The sequence below is a fragment of the Electrophorus electricus genome, chromosome 11 (assembly GCF_013358815.1).
Source record: "Electrophorus electricus isolate fEleEle1 chromosome 11, fEleEle1.pri, whole genome shotgun sequence".
NCBI lineage: Eukaryota > Metazoa > Chordata > Actinopteri > Gymnotiformes > Gymnotidae > Electrophorus > Electrophorus electricus.
In genome coordinates this window covers 20,389,727-20,409,415 of record NC_049545.1, presented here as the reverse complement: position 1 = coordinate 20,409,415, position 19,689 = coordinate 20,389,727, and the positions used below count along the sequence as shown (strand labels likewise).

The 19,689-nt window shown below is 46.3% G+C and overlaps 2 protein-coding genes across 6 annotated transcripts in view; one reads left to right on the top strand and one right to left on the bottom strand.

Annotated features, from left to right (window-relative positions):
* The window catches only part of macrod2 (mono-ADP ribosylhydrolase 2), a 486,386-nt gene that overhangs the window by 87,580 nt on the left and 379,117 nt on the right, over positions 1 to 19,689 (top strand). The window lies entirely within an intron of this gene.
* Positions 3,898 to 15,119, bottom strand: flrt3 (fibronectin leucine rich transmembrane 3). Of its 3 annotated transcripts, XM_027025609.2 has the most exons (4): positions 14,815 to 15,119; positions 9,561 to 9,717; positions 8,707 to 9,422; positions 3,898 to 7,088 (listed from the first exon to the last, which is right to left on the bottom strand). In XM_027025609.2, exon 4 carries the CDS (start codon positions 7,057 to 7,059, stop codon positions 5,110 to 5,112), a length of 1,950 nt encoding a protein of 649 aa, XP_026881410.1. In that variant the 5' UTR covers positions 7,060 to 7,088; positions 8,707 to 9,422; positions 9,561 to 9,717; positions 14,815 to 15,119; the 3' UTR covers positions 3,898 to 5,109. The 3 variants fall into 3 exon arrangements, with proteins under 3 accessions (XP_026881410.1, XP_026881409.1, XP_026881411.1); XM_027025608.2 differs by lacking the exon at positions 9,561 to 9,717; XM_027025610.2 differs by lacking the exons at positions 9,561 to 9,717; positions 14,815 to 15,119 and adding an exon at positions 11,623 to 11,746.

Below are 19,689 nucleotides of genomic sequence, written 5' to 3'. Positions count from 1 at the left end.
CCTTAGTTTGAACACACAGGTGAACCAGGCTAGAGCTCTTCACTTTGAACGGAGTGTAAATGTAATAGCCTATTCTTAGACCAAGAGGGACCTATTTTTGACGTGACAGAATATGGTAATTTAGCTTCACGGAGATGGAGCTTTCATTTGCATGGCAGACACAATCAATAGGCCAGCCATGTCCAGTCCAGTTATAATAGAGAAGTCTGCATAACAAGTCTAGTACATGCTGAGAATGAAATGGCAATTGTTAAATGTTATGCATTTTCAGGAATGATTTCAATTTCTATAGAGAGCATCATCAATGTATTTCAACCTTTGCTGCTTGTATGAATTCATGGGTGGTTCTTGCTGAAGTCTTAGTATGCTAATTAGCCAGTCTTAGTATGCTAATTAGCCAGTCTTAGTATGCTAATTAGCCAGTCTTAGTGTGCTAATTAGCCAGTCTTAGTGTGCTAATTAGCCAGTCTTAGTGTGCTAATTAGCCAGTCTTGGAATGTTAAATAGCCAACTCTGTGGCATAAAACAAAATGTTTTATGCAGCCAATATGATTGATTACTTTTTTGATAACGTTTAGTACAGTCATCACTATTTTATTTATTTATTTATTTATTTTTGCTTCATTTGTGACTGGATAGTCATCAGGGGTAATCATTGTTTTGAAGACATAACCGGGATAAAAGCAATGTCTTGCAGAGTAAAAGAGCGTTTTCAGCTTTGCCTTCAGTCTGTACATTACGTAATGTGGCGTTCACAACAGTGAATTTCAGAAGCCATGTAACTCCTCAATGAATGAATGAATGAATGAATTAATGAATGAAATGTGATTCTGTGGCTGCCAAAACATGTTGCAGTTAATAATACTCAGGTTTGACTGAGGATGAGAAATGTTGTGAAATCCAGTCCTCTGGACAGGATGGTCCTGGGCGCAGAAACCCCTGTGACCTCATAAAGAGGTTTTCTTCTCTCGCCGTTCGTTCTGCTTTGCACAAGCCCTCTTCTTCGCAGCCACCTCGTGCGTATAAAGGTCAGAAAACATAGTGGCTGGGGATGCAGTAAAATGTTAATTCTAATGTTATCTCCCTGTTTTCCTCTGCACCGCTTGGTCCTGCATCAAAAGCAAGCACTAAAAGTCACTACTTTAGAGCCAAAACCGATTTTCCTCTCAGCTTGCACGAAGTGACTGGATCCAGTCTCGGGTCGGGAGTAGTCCCGGCGGAGAAAGTGCGACTAAAACGGTCTGCATCTCACTTCGTCCTGTTACAAAAAGTCTTATTTTCATTTGTTTTACAAATATATATAAACAGAAAAAATTCTGATAGTCACACTTTGTATGTTATAAATGGGACAGTGTTTCATTGCAGTGTTGATTAGTTTTCGTTTCCTGCACCTACCGGGGGGGGGGACGACTCATCCTGCCAGCTCTCCTTGTGAACCTGCAGGCACTGAGGTGCATTAGTGATGTGAGAAGCAGGTCCAGCGGTTTTAAACTCATTACCTTCATGATTTTCCCAGGCTAAGTGAAGTCATATGAAACACTACAGCAGGGGAACAGAGCATGCAGCCAAGGCTGGGGCTTAGGAGAACTAACCGCAGCTCAAATCCTCAGCTAGGCCTCTAACGCCGGCAGTATGGAATGGTACGATCGTACAGGACATTAGAGCCACAGCCAGATTTGTGGTGGAAAAAAAAAAATCCTTCCCAATACTTTCATCATTTTTCATCTGAAAGTCTGAACAGTAAAGCACTGCACCGGTGAAGTCAAGGAGCTACAACTGAGGTCTCATTGAATAATAACCTCGCCACATCCTTGTGGCATTAGGAAACTCGGGATTGATTTATTGAAGTACAGAACTCCATTAATAACGCATGTGTGCGCGCGCACACAACACACACGACACACACAATCCACCTTTGTGCAGACTGGAGTCATGAAATGGAGAGCCCAAAGAAACTGCCATGATCTCATCCATGTCAAAGTGCCTCAAAGGCCAGTAATGTCATGGGAAATCATGTGATCATTCATGACTTTGATTGGCCAAGCTCCGTAGTACACTGACAGCTGATTGGATAAAATGCCACTACATCAAAAGTTTCAGCTCTTTAGTGTAAGCCAATAGGAGTTAAAGCATAACTGTATATGACATTTTGAAGTGTAAGTGCTTCATGTTGTTTTCAATCTTTTCCTTTTCAAGGTACAAAAGGTTGAATGATTCTTAAAAAAAAAAATGCTGTTCATACTTTTAAACTTTTTAAATACTTTTTTTTTTTTTTTTTTAACTTGGTAATGCTTTAAAGTCATTGCACATCTTAATGTTCATGCAACTTTAAAAGTCAAATCAGAGGACCACTTCCACAAAAGATAAAACAAAACAACATTTGTGCAAATCAGTGAAAAATACAGTCCCTGAGTCTAATAACCTGAAATAAAGTGAAATACCTGTGAATCTTGGCTGATAGCTGATGGAAATAAATCAGACAATAGATTTATTAGCACATAACTTTGACTTTGAAAGAAGATTTAACAGACTGTGGATGTCTTGCATAAACACTTGCATTAATACTATATGAAATCAACCAAGATGCTTCCTTTGGTGCCTATATTATATAAATGAATATAAATGGGTGATAATCAGAGTTTTCATTAACTCTGGTCAAAATGGCCACAGCCTCAGCCTTTTGTTGACATACTGATCTGTCTTAAGTTTTCAAGTTTGTGCTTTTGGCAGATGCTTATTTAATGGTAGGGACTGTTTAAAACCTAACTTGTGGTGATCTGTTTCATACATTAAGTGTGAAAACAGTTGAAAAATATTGTGCATTTTAAACATTTCCTGTTATGCATGATATCAAAGGACATAAAGAAACAGACTGAAGGGCTAGAATGTTGATACCAATGAAATTGTGTGGTAGTCAAATGAGGATCCTTAAACTAACTTTATTGCAGTTTTCCACCTTTTGTGCTGATTTTAGATCAGATAAATTGAAAGGGTAGGTAAAGCACGGACGTTTGGGACTAAAAATGTCATCTTTTGTAATCTCTGAAATTTGTGATGTTCCTAATGTTGAGCTGTGGAACCCTCTCTCATAGCAAAAGTGTAGCATCTTCCTGACCAACACACTGCAAAATTCATGTAAGGCTCGTTTGTGTTTTCTTAGTTGGTGTTGTTTTGGTAAATGATCTAGATAGCTCAATCTCCTGTCTAATTTAATTTTCAAGCAAGGAAAACAATCAGTTAAAAAAAAAAAAAAAGTTTCTAAATTGTACGTCAGTAGCACCCACAGATGTGTGACAGAGCTGAACCAGCAGTGAACCATAAACACAGCTTCACCTCACAGAGACTACTAACCTCAGGTTGATCTGCTATGTTTAGTGTTCAAGCAGAATCTGGATGTATATTTAAGTTTGCAGGCCAGTTTGGTGCCTTAGGAAGGTTGTCTGAACTATAATTAAGGTGTGTGTGTGTGTGTGCGCATGCCTGCGTGTTCAGCCGCTTGCAGACAGTGCGGGTGCAAATGTGTGCGCGCGTTTGTGTGTGTGCACGCACAAGCATATGTATATATGTGTGTGTGTGTGTGTGTGTGTGTGTGTGTGTGTGTGTGTGTGTGTGTGTGTGCGCGGAGTCACATCTGCACGGCCCTGCGTGTCTGGCACTGTCCCTGTGCGCTGTGCTGGGGATGGTGACAGGCAACCCCAGTAGGGTTCATGACAGCTACCGGATGCCACTTAGTTATTAGACGCATCTCCCCCCTGTGGTCAGCAGACACAGCAGAGCACAGCTCCAGCCTCACCCACCCATTATTACCGCAACTGCTATTATCCATACAAACGTCTGCGCCGTATGGCCTGCACATTCCCACGCATGCGGGATGAAAAGGAAGTAGAGTCTACCCAGTCCATTTTGTCACCTTTTTATTTTGCAATATGACCAATAGTTTATCATATTCAAGTGTGTATGAAAAAAGTTAAGTCACTGATTTATTCTTTCAAAAAGCTAAATACAATAAGCATTGGATCAAGGCACATACAAGACTAGCCAAAGGGCATATATGCACTTTGGTCTTCAGTTGTAAAGAACAAATAACTCTTCAGTTGTGGCAACAAAAAAAAAAGTGGCTTGCACTTTGAAAAAAAATACAGTTAATAATCATAATATGAACAAAAATAGTTGACACTTTTGTATTCCAAGTAGAAAATAAACCCACGTGTTCATTTTACCATATTGATTTTTTTCCTCTTCTGCCCATGTTATGTTGTCTTTCAAGGGCTACATTTACACTACATGGAGAGATATCACCTGTGTGGTTTCTCCCTGTTGAGTGAGACCACGTTGTTGGCCTGCCTCTTCTAGTGTCACTGAGTAGCGTTCTGCTCACTATCTGTGTGCTTTGTGGGTCCTGCCCCAGGTGAGCTTGCCCAACGAGAGGGACAGGAAGCCAGGCTCTGTGCTGCACCTCTCGAAGACACAACACTGAAGCAGTACGTCTCTGCACTCCAAGCGTTTGAGACTTAAAGCCAGGCAACACTGTAGAAATGGCGACTAAGGTTCCTAACCGACTCTTGAGGTCCTGCGATACCGTAACGCGTATATACCTGTCTGTTTCAGATGAGACAAATAAGGTTGCTTTCCTCTACCCATTTATTCAGCTGTGCCCTCTATTGGTCGCATTTTAGCTGTTTTTATCCCCCTTTCTAACTAAAAGCGACATGGTGACACTTATGACCTGTGCTTCTACAAGATTCTCTAACATCTGATTGTTCAACACAGCAATGAAAACCCACTTTCACAGTTGACAAGTCATATCTCAGTAGAGCACAAAGATTTTTTTTAATTGTTCTGAAACCTTAAGCAAAGGATGTACAGTACAAATTACTACAAACCTCTAAAATATAGAATTGCAGTTGTTGGGAGCATACACTGATGGCTCAGTGACGTCCTGCAATTTTATCCTGTTTTCTTTTAATAAATTGTCCTTAAATATAAATTATATGGCAAATGTACAGAACATTGCTTTCTCAGTCTTTTCAATCCAGTGTTTTACAAAAGACCGGCCAGTCCTGATGTCAGTCATTCGTAATAAAATGTCTTTTGATTCTGCACACACCATCATGAATGCGAGTGGTCCAAATCTGGTATTCCACTGTCTCTGTAGCTTCTGTTGTTGATGTTGTTGTCATTGTGTGGGCCTTTGTAGAGGTTTAAACCATTAGGAGGGAAAATCGTGTGTATCATAAACTCCTCCTTGGACACTGGCACCTGATTTATGGGTATCATTTGAAAAGAGGTTTCTCTAATCTCCAAGATGGAGTTGTCCTTCTTCGTCCCAGCCTCGGCGTAGTCATCCTTCCTTCTGCGGCCCTTGTTGTACGTGCAGTTCCTGGAAAACAAGGAACTATTCCTGTGGACATACCAGCACACCAGTGCCAGTATTATGATAGCCAAAAGTGCCACAGCCCCTCCGATAATAGCAGCTAAAGGCAGGCTTGAATTTTTGTAGGGCTCCTTCTCCTGCTCCCTGTTCAAGGTTGTCGTAGGGTTGTACGCTTTTAAGGAGCCAGTTTCCGTCTCTATGCAAACGGGCGTCTCGTCTGACAGGTAAATGTTGCTGGTCTCCATAGGAACCATGCATATCCGATAGGAGGATTCGGGCTCCAGGGCTGTGAGCAAGTACTCTGTCCTGTCCCCCTGCACGATGGTCTCGGTGATGGAGCCGAAGGCAGGGCTATGTCCCAGCTTCAGCCAGCTGAGCCGCAGAGCCGTCATGGGCTGCGACACCCTCCACGATATGTGCACCGCATCTGGGCTGCTCGATTTCACACTTATGGTGATGATCTTGCGGCTCGGAGGCGTGGTGCTGCGGTAGTTCTTACCGAAGTCCGGCCCCTTAATCACCGGCCTTTTGGTCACATACACGGGCCACTGCGGCCGGGAAGGGGGCAGAGTGTTGGACACCGTGCTGGTCTCGTACGTCGGGGAGACCTCGGTTTCCGAGCAGTCAAACAGCTCCGTGGACAGATCCTTGATGGCCATCCCTTTGACCTTGTCGGGACCTTGGCACATGAAGCCACGCACGTTGACCTTGGAGGGCAGAGAGCGCAGCCAGTCCCGCACCCACTTCATCCTGCAGTTGCAGTACCACGGGTTGTTCCTCAGCAGCAGCTGCGTGAGGTTATCCAGGTCATCGAACACACCCATTGGAAGGCTGCTCAGCTTGTTGCCCGAGAGGTCCAGACGGTACAGCTGTCGCAAGAAGGCGAAGGCACCCACCGGCACCCGGTCGATGTGGTTGTCCTGAAGCTGCAGCTTCTCCAGGCTGCTACCCGGCAGGTTGGCGGGCGGGGCCGCGAGGGAGTTCCGAACCAATGACAGCTCGGTCAGGTTGACCAGGTTCACGAAGGCCATTTCCCCAATGCCCCTGTTGTTGAGGAGGTTCCCATCCAGGATCAGGCGTTTCAGGTTTATGAGGTCCTGCAGGGACGCCTCAGAAATGGACGAGATGCGGTTGTCGTCGAAGCGAAGCTCCTCGATAGTCATGGGCAGGCCAGAAGGGATGGTGCTCAGGTGGTTGCGTGAGAGGAAGAGCAACCTCAGGTGGTTGCTGTCCCGGAATGCTCCCTCCTCTATACTGACAGCCGACACGGAGTTGTCGTCCAAGTGTAATTCCTCGATGAAGGGTATCTGTGCCAAGGACGCGTGGGTGATTGTCCGGATGTTATTCTCCTGCAGGTGGAGCTCCTTGACGTTTATAGGCAGGTTGGTGGGAAACTCATCCAGGTTGTTGCAGTACAAGTAGATCTTTTCAACATTGTTGAGCCTCCGGAGATCAGCAGGGATCCCTGCGCTCTTAATCCGGTTGTTCTGCAAGAAGAGGACCGTGGCATCCTCTGGTATCCCGGAAGGGATGGACGTCAGCTCCCGGTCATTGCAATAGATAAATGTGCCGTCACAGCGACACTGTGAGGGACAGGAAGCAGAGGTGACCAGTGGGTTGACCAGGCCCAAGAGAAGCCCGGCTCTGAAGAAGAAGATGAAGAAGGACTTGTAGTGGCATGCCATTGTTAATATCCTCTTGCTGTTTCTCCTCTCTGGAGGAAAAAGGAGAGGGGAAAAAAATCAAAAGGCATTCTGTGAAGGAAAGCCCTGCTGTAAATAATTGCAGTTTATGTGTTTGCTGCCACGAGCATGTTTCTTGCACTAAATGGTACAATTTAAAACAAATACACCATTACTGTTACTGCTGGTGAATTACTGAAAAAACGACTATTAGAGTTTCACTGACAATGGAAAAGAGGCACAAGCCAAGCATGCCTTAAACGTTCATCAGAAATTAGGTATGCAAAAAAAAAGAGGGAGGGAGGGAGGGAGGGAGGGGAAAAAAGAAGGAATAAAGGAGAACTCCGTCCGAGTTTCAGAACAGCTCAAATTAAAGTGAAAGGATATTCTCTTATCGGATTTGGACGTAGATAAGAAATACTCAAAGGCTCGGGATTCTCTGAATGAAAGGCCTGTGGAGCTCCTTTTATCTTTAGCTATGTGTAATGCAATAGAGGGTCCGAGCTGTTGTACAAATATCTGCAGTGAGCCAGTGTATTTCAAATATGCCTTTCATAGTAGAAGACAGGGCCGTACGAACGGGATTTTTGATTGGCCGCCTTGCTACCTGGTCTTCTTCCTTTGTGTAATAAGCAACACCTTGTTTTTTTTGTTTGTTTTTTTTAAAAAAACAACAAACCCAAAAAAAAAAAAACCTGCTCAATCTGCAAAGGAATCATCTTCACTCTGTTAGCTTTTAGATATTAAAATTAACCAAAATAAATAGGTCACTAAGCAAAAGTAGATAAACTACCAAAAAAAAAAAAAATCCCACAGCATTCAATTCATAGCATTTTATATGCAGAGAGCATAATTTGGAACGTTTGTTGTTTTTTTTGTTTTGTTTTTTTTTTACTCTCCTCTGGGCAGTGGTTTGGCTAAAAATAACATTATTTTATGCTTTATGAGCTCTCCTCATCATTTGCGATGGAGTGGGTTTGGGAATTTCAACTGCTTTCATGTCGGGCCTAGACGACATCTCCCGTGATTATTTTTTATGGGGCACAGACTGCAGTGCAGACCTTTTAAAAATATATTTTACCCAGCTGTTTGGGGGATTAGGCAACACATGTGTATGCAACAAAGAGTCAAAAAAAAGTATTTTGACAGTCAAGAAACATGATGGGGCCTCTCTTTTTTTAATAGATTAGGGAAATAATTCAGAATTCTTTCCAGTGGATCAGTCGTCTAAAACTAAATCTGCTAATAAGCAGCTCGGAGTCACTTTAGGATCTTATATGCATGTTTTAATCTCGGAGGACTTGGTTTAAAAAGTTCTCTTTTTTTTTGGTCAATTGTCAGTTGTCATCTTAATTATATGCAGTGTGTGTTGACCAGCATAACCTCAACTGCAAGGGCAAATAGTAATAATAAAATCTACACGAAGTGTGTGTGTGTGTGTGTGTGTGTGTGTGTGTGTGAGAGAGATTCAAAATTGTAGTAAGGCACACAGAGTTTCCAGAGAAACAGAACATTTCGGACAGATGTCCTTCATCAGCTGTGCGAGCAAAGTGCTAAATATATATTTATATTTTAATTCTATAATTCAATTTCTTGTGTATATCTGTGTTGGAGTGGTGACACAGAGGGAGAAAAGCAAAACCATCTTACCTGATTTAGAAGAGCCAGTAAATCCTCTGTTTCCCAGAAGGAATCCAACCACGATTTAAGCTCCCTGTTCTCGTCCCCCACGGAGGAAACGCTTGGAAACGGTCCGTACTGCTGGAGCGGTCTCTTTGGTTATATCCTGACCCGGTCGGTCGTTTGTACTGCTGACCCTGTGCCTTGTAACCACGGCGTCCACAGTCCATGCCAGAGGAGGCTCGTATGGAGGAGGAAGCTATGAACGAGGCTCCTCTTTGCCGAGTGAGCCCCCGTCGTAGCAGCCTGACGCAAGCCTGTCTTCAAGAAGGGGGAAAAAACAGAGGGGGGAAAAACCGCCACAACAGGGAGTCCAGAACCTGGTCTGGTCTGTTTGTGCGGGGAATCGTTCTCGTCCCCGGCGCGGTGACCTCTGTGTCCCCCGATTAGACCCTCGCGTGAGAGTGATGCGCTCCGTGCTGAGATGAAAGCGGCTCTTGTCCGTCCTGTGGCAGGCCGGACATGTCCCGCTCGTTCCGCGAGTGAGGCGGGCTCAGATCCGGGGCGGCTCCGTCCGCTCCTGGCAGGGGCATGAATTATATATCCAGCCCGGTGGCTCCAGTTGAGGGAAGGCCACCACGTGCCCCCGAGTTTGCACCTCGCTCCGCACACTCTTCTTGGGAACGTGACCTCACGCTGTCAGATAATTGCCCCTTTTCATGCTGTCCTTCTCCAGTAATCACCGGCTGTAAGTCAGAGGGGAGGGGGGGGGGAGGGAGAGATCTTTAGTCGTGTCTGTGAGTGCACACAGGAAAAACAATCTTTATCGCCAAAATTGTATGAAGTCAGAATCGGTCGTTGGCGCAGGGTAGGCTGAGTGTGACCTCGTGCCGTGCTTGCTGGATATGCACAGAGCCAGGGCTGTGACTGACTCGGACAGCATCCAAGTCAAGCAGTAATTAGCCACCGTCCTTCGAACACAGTTTTCCAGCCTTGTACATGGTTTTCTTTTGCCTTAAATGAATTGCTGAGACGCAAATCCTTTAAAAAAAACGGTACAAACAGTTTTATATTACCATTACATAATTTTATCTTTGAAAGATGTTTTTGAAAAACAATATGTTTGCACCAAACATGACACAAAAAAAGGCATTTTTATTACAGAGTTTAAGACCATTCTCCTGTAATTTTAGACTTTTTTTTGCCCCTTTGAGGATGGTGTTTGTGTAACCTGGACGGGATGTTAAAAAAAAAATTTAAAAAATAAATAAATAAATAAAATCCCCACAGTCATGCACCCATGTGTCACCGTGGTTGTTGGCTGACCTGTCAAGCCTGTGACCCGGGTAGCCCCGCCCCTTACACTTCTCCACGGAGACGAGAGAAAAGAATGCTTTTGCATTATAAAAGCTGCACTGGCCGAGGCCCTGTTGTGTTATTTGGGGGGCGGCGGCAGCCTCTTTCTCCTGCTTTGCACATTTCTTCGCGGTGCTGCGCTTTCAGCTTTCAAAGAGGCTGGTGTAGGGTTAAAACGAAAACAAGACGACGATCAGAAGAGTTCCGAGTGTGGGGGGGTGGATAGTGGCCCAGAGGACCGTTGTGTGAGCCCTTCTGAGATTCTAAAACCACTCCAGACTCCTTTAGGCTGGCCCCACAGCTACTCAGTGAAAAGCCCCGTCGCACTGTTCAAAAATGTATACGGCAAGCGAGCCAGGGCTCAACTTGGAGTGCTCATGAATATTCAAGAAAGATTCTGACCCTGTGTCACCTCTGGTGCCCCTCCTCTACAAGTCCATAGCCCCTCCCCCTTGATCCGCACCTTCTCCTGGCCTGCTTCCCTGCTCAGCACTTCCACATGCACCGGGGGTAAAAATAGACCGCTCCCCTGCCAAGCCCAAAGACACGCTCCATCTCGGAACACAATGGCTTTTGCCCTCGCCCGGAAACTCTCCCCACTGGTCTCCTCATGGCAACCTGTGTTCTGTAAAACACCAGAGATCAAAGCTACAGGCATCTCGGGCACTTAACTGTTGTAACCAATGACATGGAGAAGATTAGGGAATTGAGAGCCTTGTAACTCGATTTCCAGGCCTGGGCGATGCGGTCTAATAACACGGCGTCCTTCTGATGTGCCTGAGCCTTGCCACCAGCTTCATTTTGAAGAAGAGAGCAGTCCTGGAAACAGCAGTGTCCAACGCTCATGGAGAAGCACAGCTCCATGAAGTTCTGGAGCTGACACATAGGCAGCTGAAAACTATTTTAACAATTCGACCAAACGTAAAGACAAAAAAGAAAAAACAAAAACCAACAAGCGTATTAACTATGCAAGTTCTTCAAACACGGGAAGAATCTTTCTGAGTAGATGTTTGAATTGCGATTTTTCAGTCAGCCTGTTGCTTCTTGTGGTACTATTTGGACGAACATCAGTGATTTTGAGAGTGAAAAGTGAGTCGATGGGCCTCGTGTTCTATTCACCCACAAACCTGCGGAGCAGCCACCAAGCAAGTGGGGCTTGTGCTCTGTCTCTCTGGTCTCCTCAGTGAGATCAGGGCCTGCACATACGACCTACGGTTATTCTCACTGTGATGTATTTTATGAGCAGTGTGTTACGAAGCCCTGGGATCACATGGGTCGCTTACACAGAGTTAAAAGAGAAGGAAAAGTGGACAAAACAGGACTGCACAGTGCTCGTTTAACTGGCTAGCACATGGAGGCTTAGATGGATGTGCTTTTCCAGTGCTGGATACACACCTACACACAACCATACGAAACTACATTATGTGCCCCTTCCATTAATTGAGGGATTTCACCAAAGCAGGCCTTTCCCAACACGATCACCGGGGCTCGGAAATCTGTTTCGAAAAGGGGAACCAAACGCCCTCCCCCCTACTGATCTGTTCTTGCGGTGTATTAGGAGGCCTTCGTGTGGTAAACTCCTCAGCTCACCCGATCCCCTGACTCCTCCTCCAGATAGACGGACGCGTGTGCTGCATGCCTGAGTGATGGACACCTCTCCCCATCGTACTAATGGGCTCCTCTGCTGGAAGGAGTCAGGTCTTCAGTGCAGGCCTGATTCTGCTCCAGTGCCCCCTGCGCGAGTCGAAGTTAAATTGAGCGTCTTGGTTAAAGGAAAAGACAGCATTGCTGCCGCTAACCTCCTCAGCTGCAGTGTGGGAGGGGCCGAGCGGGGCTTCGTTCTCTCGTCTAATAACTTCAATCGTAAATTCTATCAGGCCCAGCCAGTGTGGCAGTCCTTCAGCACTCAGCGTGCGCGCCGCACTAAAATCATCTGCATCGTCTATTCAGTGTTTTGCGAATCGGATATATGGTTTCGTATGTTTACTATGAATTTCAAATTTCACAACAGCCAATTTGGGGCCCCGATATCATATTTCACACATTTACTTAACACCCTTATAGTTAAAAAATAACTCTTCAGATAACACAGCCTACATGTTTATCATCCTTGTCCTTGAGTCTTCATTTACTCATCCCAGCCTGCGATTAAGGAAATACAGCTCCTGTTCAGTAAATAATAGATTGTGGACTCCAGGCCAGCGCTACACCAAGCTCTTCTCTCTATGCAGTGCTGCATCCCACGTGTAAGACTAAGGGCAAAGCCAAAGCCCTTCTGTGGGAAATGCGTGTGTGTTTTTATCAGTTATAGTTAGAAATTGGAGGAGGGTTGGAACGTGGCTCCAATGCTAATTTAAGAGCTGAACGGGGATCGGAAAGCCGCAGGCTCGTCCTGGGGCCTTGGCCGGCTTGACTGGGCTCTGCGTGAGACTGGGGGGTGTTCTGCGTGAGACTGGGGGGTGTGGGGAAGCGGCTGCGTGAGAAGAAGGGGGCTCTGCGTGAGATGAGGCGGCTCCGTCTGCCTCTTTTTGTAACCAGCAAGAGGAAAGAAATGGTGGGCAGCAGCTACACTGCTTTTCCCCACTTGGGGGTGGTAGGTGCTCCCGGATCAGGCAAGTGCGCATCAAACACACACGGACCCCCTCCCACCCACACACACACACACACACACACACACTAGCTGGTGCTTTAATTACCACGTGCACCCCCCCCCCGGCAGGCTATGAAGGTGCTGTCGGCCAGACGTAGGATAGCAGGACTTGTCTGATTTACTGCTTCCCGTTTCAGCTCTGACGGGGTTGAGCTGTCGTGTATTTACATGAAGTGCTTCAACTTTTTGTCTTTTTAAATGGTGTACGTTTGAAGGACTGCTTTACAACTTGATTGTTAAAACGCCCGAACACAGAGTGCGCAAGGAATAAAACAAAGCCGTTTTAAGTGTGTACACACATGGCACATTTTAAAAGACTCTCCCTTGCGTGGGTCAAAGTTGAGCTGCTAACACAAGTGGTGAATTCTGTTAGAGGATTTTTTTTTTGTTTGTTTGCGTCACAAAAGGGTGACGGACTTTGCTGGAGGCCTAGAAAACGTGACCATTTCGTATTGACCTGCTGTGAGCCAGTGTGCTTAGCCCCCAGCCAATGGACCACAAAACGGCAAAACCGACTGTGTGCTTTCTATTAAAGTGTGTCCTACATTAGGTTTCACTCTGTGAGTTGAGGTAAGGGTTTATGCTGTTAGAATGTGAAAATGTGTTTCTTGACTGACTTTGTTCTGATTTAACTTAATTCGGCTGACTTTTGTAGCACAGGCTCTGTTTACGCAGAAGCTGGTGTTTACTGGGACCCACTAGAAATTGTTTGAGTTCTCCAATACGGCTTCTTGCATCCGTCAGTTAATATCTATTATAGGTTAAGTCAGATGTGTCTGTCCGGTTTTATAATTACAGATTTTGCTCTTCTGCAAATATGCTTATATTTAGTGAATACAATGTCGTTTTTATTATCACCGTTTATTCATTTTTAAATTACGAACGGGTTCAGATCGAAAGGGGTGCGAGGGGAAGAGAATGCAATCATTAGGAGCCAGTTTGTGTGCAGTGTGTCACAGAGGTTTACGGTGTGAATCCGTATTATGGAGCTTGTCCTGTAAGCAGACATAATCGTGGCTGTCATTCACACTGTCTTTCACATCACCTGTACGAACTCCTACTGAAAGCGCAGGAGACGCTTGGAGGCCGTCGCAGCCGTCAGCCTCAAATAAGACGCGGGACGAAAGGAGCCGCGCCACGAACGGACGTTTGGATCACGAATGGACATTTGGTCCATGCATTGCACATCACGCAACGAATCGTGCAAAACCAGAAGCGAGAGAGTTTTGACAAAAAGAAGTGGCTCTGGACCGCTGCGTCTTTTCCGAAACTGGAAAGCGCACGAATGAGCACCGAGCGCAGGGAGCGTTTGGTGGACTTCCCCGGTTTCCCCCGGTCTGATGCGTGTTCCCCGGTTCAAAAAGAGCCCCGTGTGGAGCGTCGGCTCCCCGGTAGCGGTTCGTAATTCCGTGCACTCGCAGGCTTTCCCGCATCCGCGGCTGCAAACACGGCGTTTGTCGTTTTAACGCTCTTACAGCCGCGATATGCTAATTGTGAATAAAAACGTTTTCAGATTAAAGCGTGAACAATTTAACTAAGAGAGCGTTACGGTGGATTCCCGTAACGGTAGTCCTGTGAGCCCTTAATACGGGATGTTTTAGAGGACTGTGCATCGTGTTAGTTGAGAGTATAGTTGGAGAAGGAGAGGAAAATGGAAGTTGCACAGGGAGAGGCAGGCACAAACGGGGATCCTCGCCTACCGTGGACGGTACGCAGATATCTTTCTAAGACGGCAAACGCGCTGAATCGGGATATTCTGTTTGCGTTATCGCTTGCCCTCGTTTAGGGTATAAAGCCCCGTGTTGGGGTGCACCCAAACGCCGGCGCTGCGAGGCAGAACGAACGGCGCAAAATGCGCTCTCCGGTATAACTGCGATGGATCGGAGATGTTCACTGTGGCGATGCTCCGCAACCTGCGCGCCGCAACGGAGCAAAAAAGTGCTCTCGGGTCGCTCCGACAGACTGGGGGGGACTGCAAATGTCTTCCCCCTCCGCTGGGAGCCTGGCCATAAAAAAAAGACCTTTATGATCCGATGGCATTTCATCATCATAATTCTAGCGAGAATATGTGAGGGGAAGGGATTGCAATAGTTCAAGAATGAGGGGAAATCCATAAAGAAAAAAACACTTACCTGGAAATCATTAATTTTAAAAATAAAGGAAACTCAGAGATATCCTCAAAAAATAAAACAAAACAGCCAGTCCAGAGTATATATCCAACGTTAGAAATGTGTCCAAATCCGCAAAAAAGCAAAAAAAAACAAAAAAAAAAAACCCCCAAAATCCCAGAAGTCTCAGCAGCAACAACAGTGTGAGCTGCGGTGTGTGGTATTTACACAAGCGTGCACACACACGTCCACACAAACGCACTCCTTGGCAAAGAGAGAGAGCGAGAGAAGGAGAAAGAGGCTGAAGGGACTCGTCAGCTCTGGTCGGCTGCCTGGAGCTCACTATAAGTGTGAAGTTACATCTGCCTCCGGCTCTCCCTCAACCCACTGCTGATGTCATCTGAGGGAGGGGCTTGACGCCCTCACTTGTCTCCTCCCCTTTGTCACTCTCCCTCCCTCCCTCCCTCGCCGGGCTTATCTAAGATTCACAGAAACAAGCCCGCAGTGTGGTTTCTAGCCACTAGGGGGAGGAAGAGAAATGAAGATGATGAGAGAGAGAGAGAGAGAGAGAGGGGCAGGCGCCCTAAAGAGATGATTCTAGAGTGGACACGTCTTGCGCCAGTGCAGTAAGGGCCACCAGGAGCCATCGTCCAGATTATGGCCATGTGTGTGTTGTGAAATGGAGACACTCAGAGAGAGAGAGAGAGAGAGAGAGAGAGCGATGGAGGAAAGGAGGGAGATCATTGCATGCGGTTAATGAGTGTGTGTGAAGTATACGAGAGAGGGAGTTGTTATTTTATTGTGTGTCTCTGTGTGTGTGAGACAGAGAAAGAGAGTCACTATAGATTTATCCCTTAGTTTCAGAGTATGCTGCCAATCTTACTTTTCAGAAGGCAGGCATTCTAGTCAGCTTTGTGGTGCCCATGAAGTATTAAATTGAATCCAGATGCAAGGTCTTCGCTATTCACACAATGAGTGCATCTTCCCCTGTGGAGGCCCATGCTCTTGACGGCTCTCGCCTGACCTGACCTGGACAAACAATGCCCCGGGATGAAGGATATGCCACCATGCACCATGTTAATGCAGGTTACAGCGCAGTGGCAGCAGGAGCTTCCCAGCTGTAGTGTCTCAGCCCGTTCATGATGGAAAGCAGACGCCTGTGCACAATCACATAATGATTATTTTCTTTTGTTTTCTTTTGATATTCTATATGTTCATGTTGCGTGGAGGCCCAAACAGAGCACCACTGGCCTTTTCACGCACAGTTGCCTCCCGCAGCCATGACAACAGTCGAAGACGTATCAGTAGGACCATGCATCCTGGGGAAGAGCTGCGACTCGGAGGAACCGGTGCGGACTTACTCTCGGGCCATGCTTGTTCAGAGCTTTGGGCTTCATCGCGAATCCTGTGCATGTCAGTGAACTGGGCCGAATCATATGAATGGGAATACGCTTAACTTTGGGCAGGCTGAATACGCGCCTCTGCGCAGGGCGTCTGGAGATGTTTTGTTTTCGTCCTGCTTGTCCTGTCCTTGAGAGGGTTTGTTTACTACTGTGGCTGGCGACTTAATCTCCGAACATCTGCCGGAAACACTCTTGGGACAAAACGGCCCACTTCTGTTTGAGGTTTCGTGCTTGCCCTGAAGTGTCTTTGCCCTTAAATACAGAGTCAAACAGCACATTATGTGGCTTAAGTAAAAAAAATGTAGTCAGTAGGAGCTTAGTCACTTGTAGAAATTCAGAATCAATACCAGGGAAAAACGTATTAAACTAAAAACATCCTTTCTCGATGAGAAATCAGGAAGTGAAGTGTTGTGGGGTTTTTTTGTTGTTGTTTTTTTTTTTTGCGGATGTTAAGCATCAACTCTAGGAATATAAACTCGGGGTCAGAGGGGCAGAAAGATGGAATGTTGAAGGGTGGAGAGGGGTCAGTGCTGGAGGCTGGGGGTAAGTCCCATCCCTTAGGCTGCACAACAGCTCTAGCCCTCATGCTCAAACGCTTATGTGGCTTTCTTTCCTAAATCTAACCTGACTCTGTCTGTCATCAGTCTCTGATTGACTCTCAGTCTTACAAAGGGCCCCAGAGGAGAAGCTGAACATGCTCTGGTTACCGGGGGCTCAGAGGTGAGGGGGGAGTAGGGGCAGTCGGGCGGGGGTTGTGGGGTTGGTGGTAGTTTGAAGGTCTGCCCTGATCATGTGTTGTTGCTCATTCTCGTCTTTCTCAAGGATGCAGTTTCCCTTATCTGGCCCATCTGAATGTGTTTTGACAACAAACGTGGCTTTGATGGAGCTGGAATCTTCCTCTTCCTCTTTCTGTCCTGTCTGGCAGACGTGGAAGAGAGCAGAACTAAATTCATTAAGGCACTTGATTCGGTTAAGTGCACGAGGGCTTTAGGATTGGTCTCTGAGGGGGCCAAGTGATGGGGCCCGGGGGGGGGGAATACACACCGCGTTCTCCATCCGGCCAGTGATTAGGGCCGACATTACACTGGGCCATCTCCTGTCATGTTGTGTCCCTTTGTTAGAATTTGGTGGAAAACCTTTACAGATGTCGCACCACAAAAGAGCTGTCAAGAAAAAACAGAGTATGGAAGTGCGATCGGAAAGCCGCATGACTAACAACGCTGTCGCCACACATTCCTCCTCTGCTCATATTTGTGTGCACAGCTGCCGCACTGGCAGGTAGGGCGTCACGGTAGGGAGTGTGTCGGAGCCACACCAGGAGAGCATCTCTCCAAACAAATACAGAGAAACATTTATGGCGCTTTTCAACAATATCAGAAAAAGCTTCAGCTGGACATTGAGCGCATGTGTGTCGGCTACATGGTCCGACACAAGCTAATAATCCCAAAAGTTGGATACGTCAGTGGAATTGGTGTTCGGCCAGTACTGGAGATCTCTTCTGCATTCTGGGCACATATGCGTGCCTTCATTGCCCAGCATCACACTGAAATATTAATTGGAGAAGTACTACTTTTAAATTATCAGGGTTTTTTTTTTTGGTTTTTTTTTTTTAAACACATTTTATCTTTTTCTTCTCACAAGAAGGTTAAAGGTGTTCTCTCAGCGTTCCGGGTACCCACTGAATGTTTGATTAAAGACGTCACTGGATCACATTTTGCAGAATCTCATTACGCTGAGTCACTGCGGCTAAATCAAAACTGCATTCAAATCCAATCAGCAGTCGTTTATGGAGATTGGGAGAGAGTTGTTACGGGGACCAAGGAACCGTTAAGCTGATGTTCTGCGGTCTTCTTAAACAGCTGCCGCTAGTTACCCTGCGTCCATTTCATGTCTGCAGCCAAACCTGCAAAGAGCAAGCGAGTTCTTGGCATTGGCTGCTAGGCCTGGAATGATTAGAAGAATTGTTTTTCTTGAGATTATTGAAAGGATCTCTCTGTCCTGAGCCCATATACCTGATTATAAGCAGATGGGATCAGAAGTTGGGTCATGGGTGTGTGTGGGTGTGTGTGGTTGTGGGAGTGTTGGTATGCATGTGTGTGTGCAAGCGCACATGTGCTCGTGTGTGTGTGTGTGGGACACAAATGCATACCCCCTCCCAAGTGCACATATCTTCATGTGTGTGCTTGTGTGGGTGCACATGTGAAAACGTGTCAGCATGCATGCTTATTTCAGCTACGCAGGTGAGAGCGAAGCTGGATTCGTGTCAGCGCTTAGCACCGAAGGTGTTGTGACTCTGCAAGTGTTGAGCGTGTTGCTGTCAGCACGACGCGCATCACAGCTGATCAGCTCCATTGTCTCCAGCCGCATTAAAAACGGGACCTCCCTCTATCTCCCAGGATGTCCCAGAGATGGTCAGCAGAGCGTCCCCTCTTTCTTCATCATCATCATCATCATCTTCATCTTCATCTTTTTCTTGTTCAAATGCCGATCCCATATATTGAGTCCTAACTCTCTCTTTCTCCCAGGAGACCAGAGCAGAGAGGGAAAGATCGCCCCCCGCCCCCCAACAGCTACGACAGCTTAAAAGAAAGTGACTTCCTGCTGTTTGGCCCTAAACCCCAGCCATTGCTCCCAGTCGGGGTTCTGAGCAGGACGGGCAAATCCTCCCAAACGGCCTGCTCGGCTGTTTTCCCCTTATTGTTTTTGTCTCCGCCGATTGTTTTCCTAAATCTTCCCTCGTCTTTAGCAGGGTTAAAGGGGAAAGGTAGGAGGTGACTTGTCAACTGCGAGAAGACCTCTGGACCTCCTGTAGCTTAATGAGCTCTGAGACAATGCATTCTAATCAGATTAGAGCCCCCACCCCCACCCGAACTTTAGACTTATCAGCGCTGAGAGGGCAAAGATAAAAAAAAAAGAGAGAAATGCCACCAGTATACACAATGGCTTCCCAGTCTGGCTGATGCACTCATCTGGAGCTTGCTGGAGCATCTCAGTCTCCACCCTGTAATTGGTTTACTGTTTCATTCTGAAATCTGTAATTAGCCCACTCATGCTATCCTCACAACCTTTAGGGTATGCGAGCCTTTAGGGTATGTGAGCCTCTCTGCCTTGAACAATAGAAGTTTTTGTTTTTTTTCCGTTCGTGGTTTGAATCCTGAAAGAGTAAAGAAGTGCTTTCAACGTGTGCTTCCCCTTAAATGAGATGCAACAGGTTACAAATGTTATCTGTAACCAGAGTCTTTTGAAATGATTATAAACCGTCTCCTTATCCACCGCGAGGGTGGACGAAGGGGTTGTGGCAGAAGATTGCTTACTGTTTTGAGTTTGTTTCCCCCCCTCGGAGAGGAAGCAATGGTTAACGCTATCAGGCGCTTGCCTATGTAAGCGCACACATGAGAATGATAGATCAGCATGATAACGGAGTGGCGTTGGTCCTGGAGAACCTGCTTACCACAGCGCATCTGGCTTTGCGGCGGCACCTGCTGTCATTCGAGGT

Excerpts from the sequence above, each read along its gene's own strand:
- flrt3 (XM_027025609.2), bottom strand. The coding sequence starts at position 7,059 with ATGGCATGCCACTACAAGTCCTTCTTCATCTTCTTCTTCAGAGCCGGG.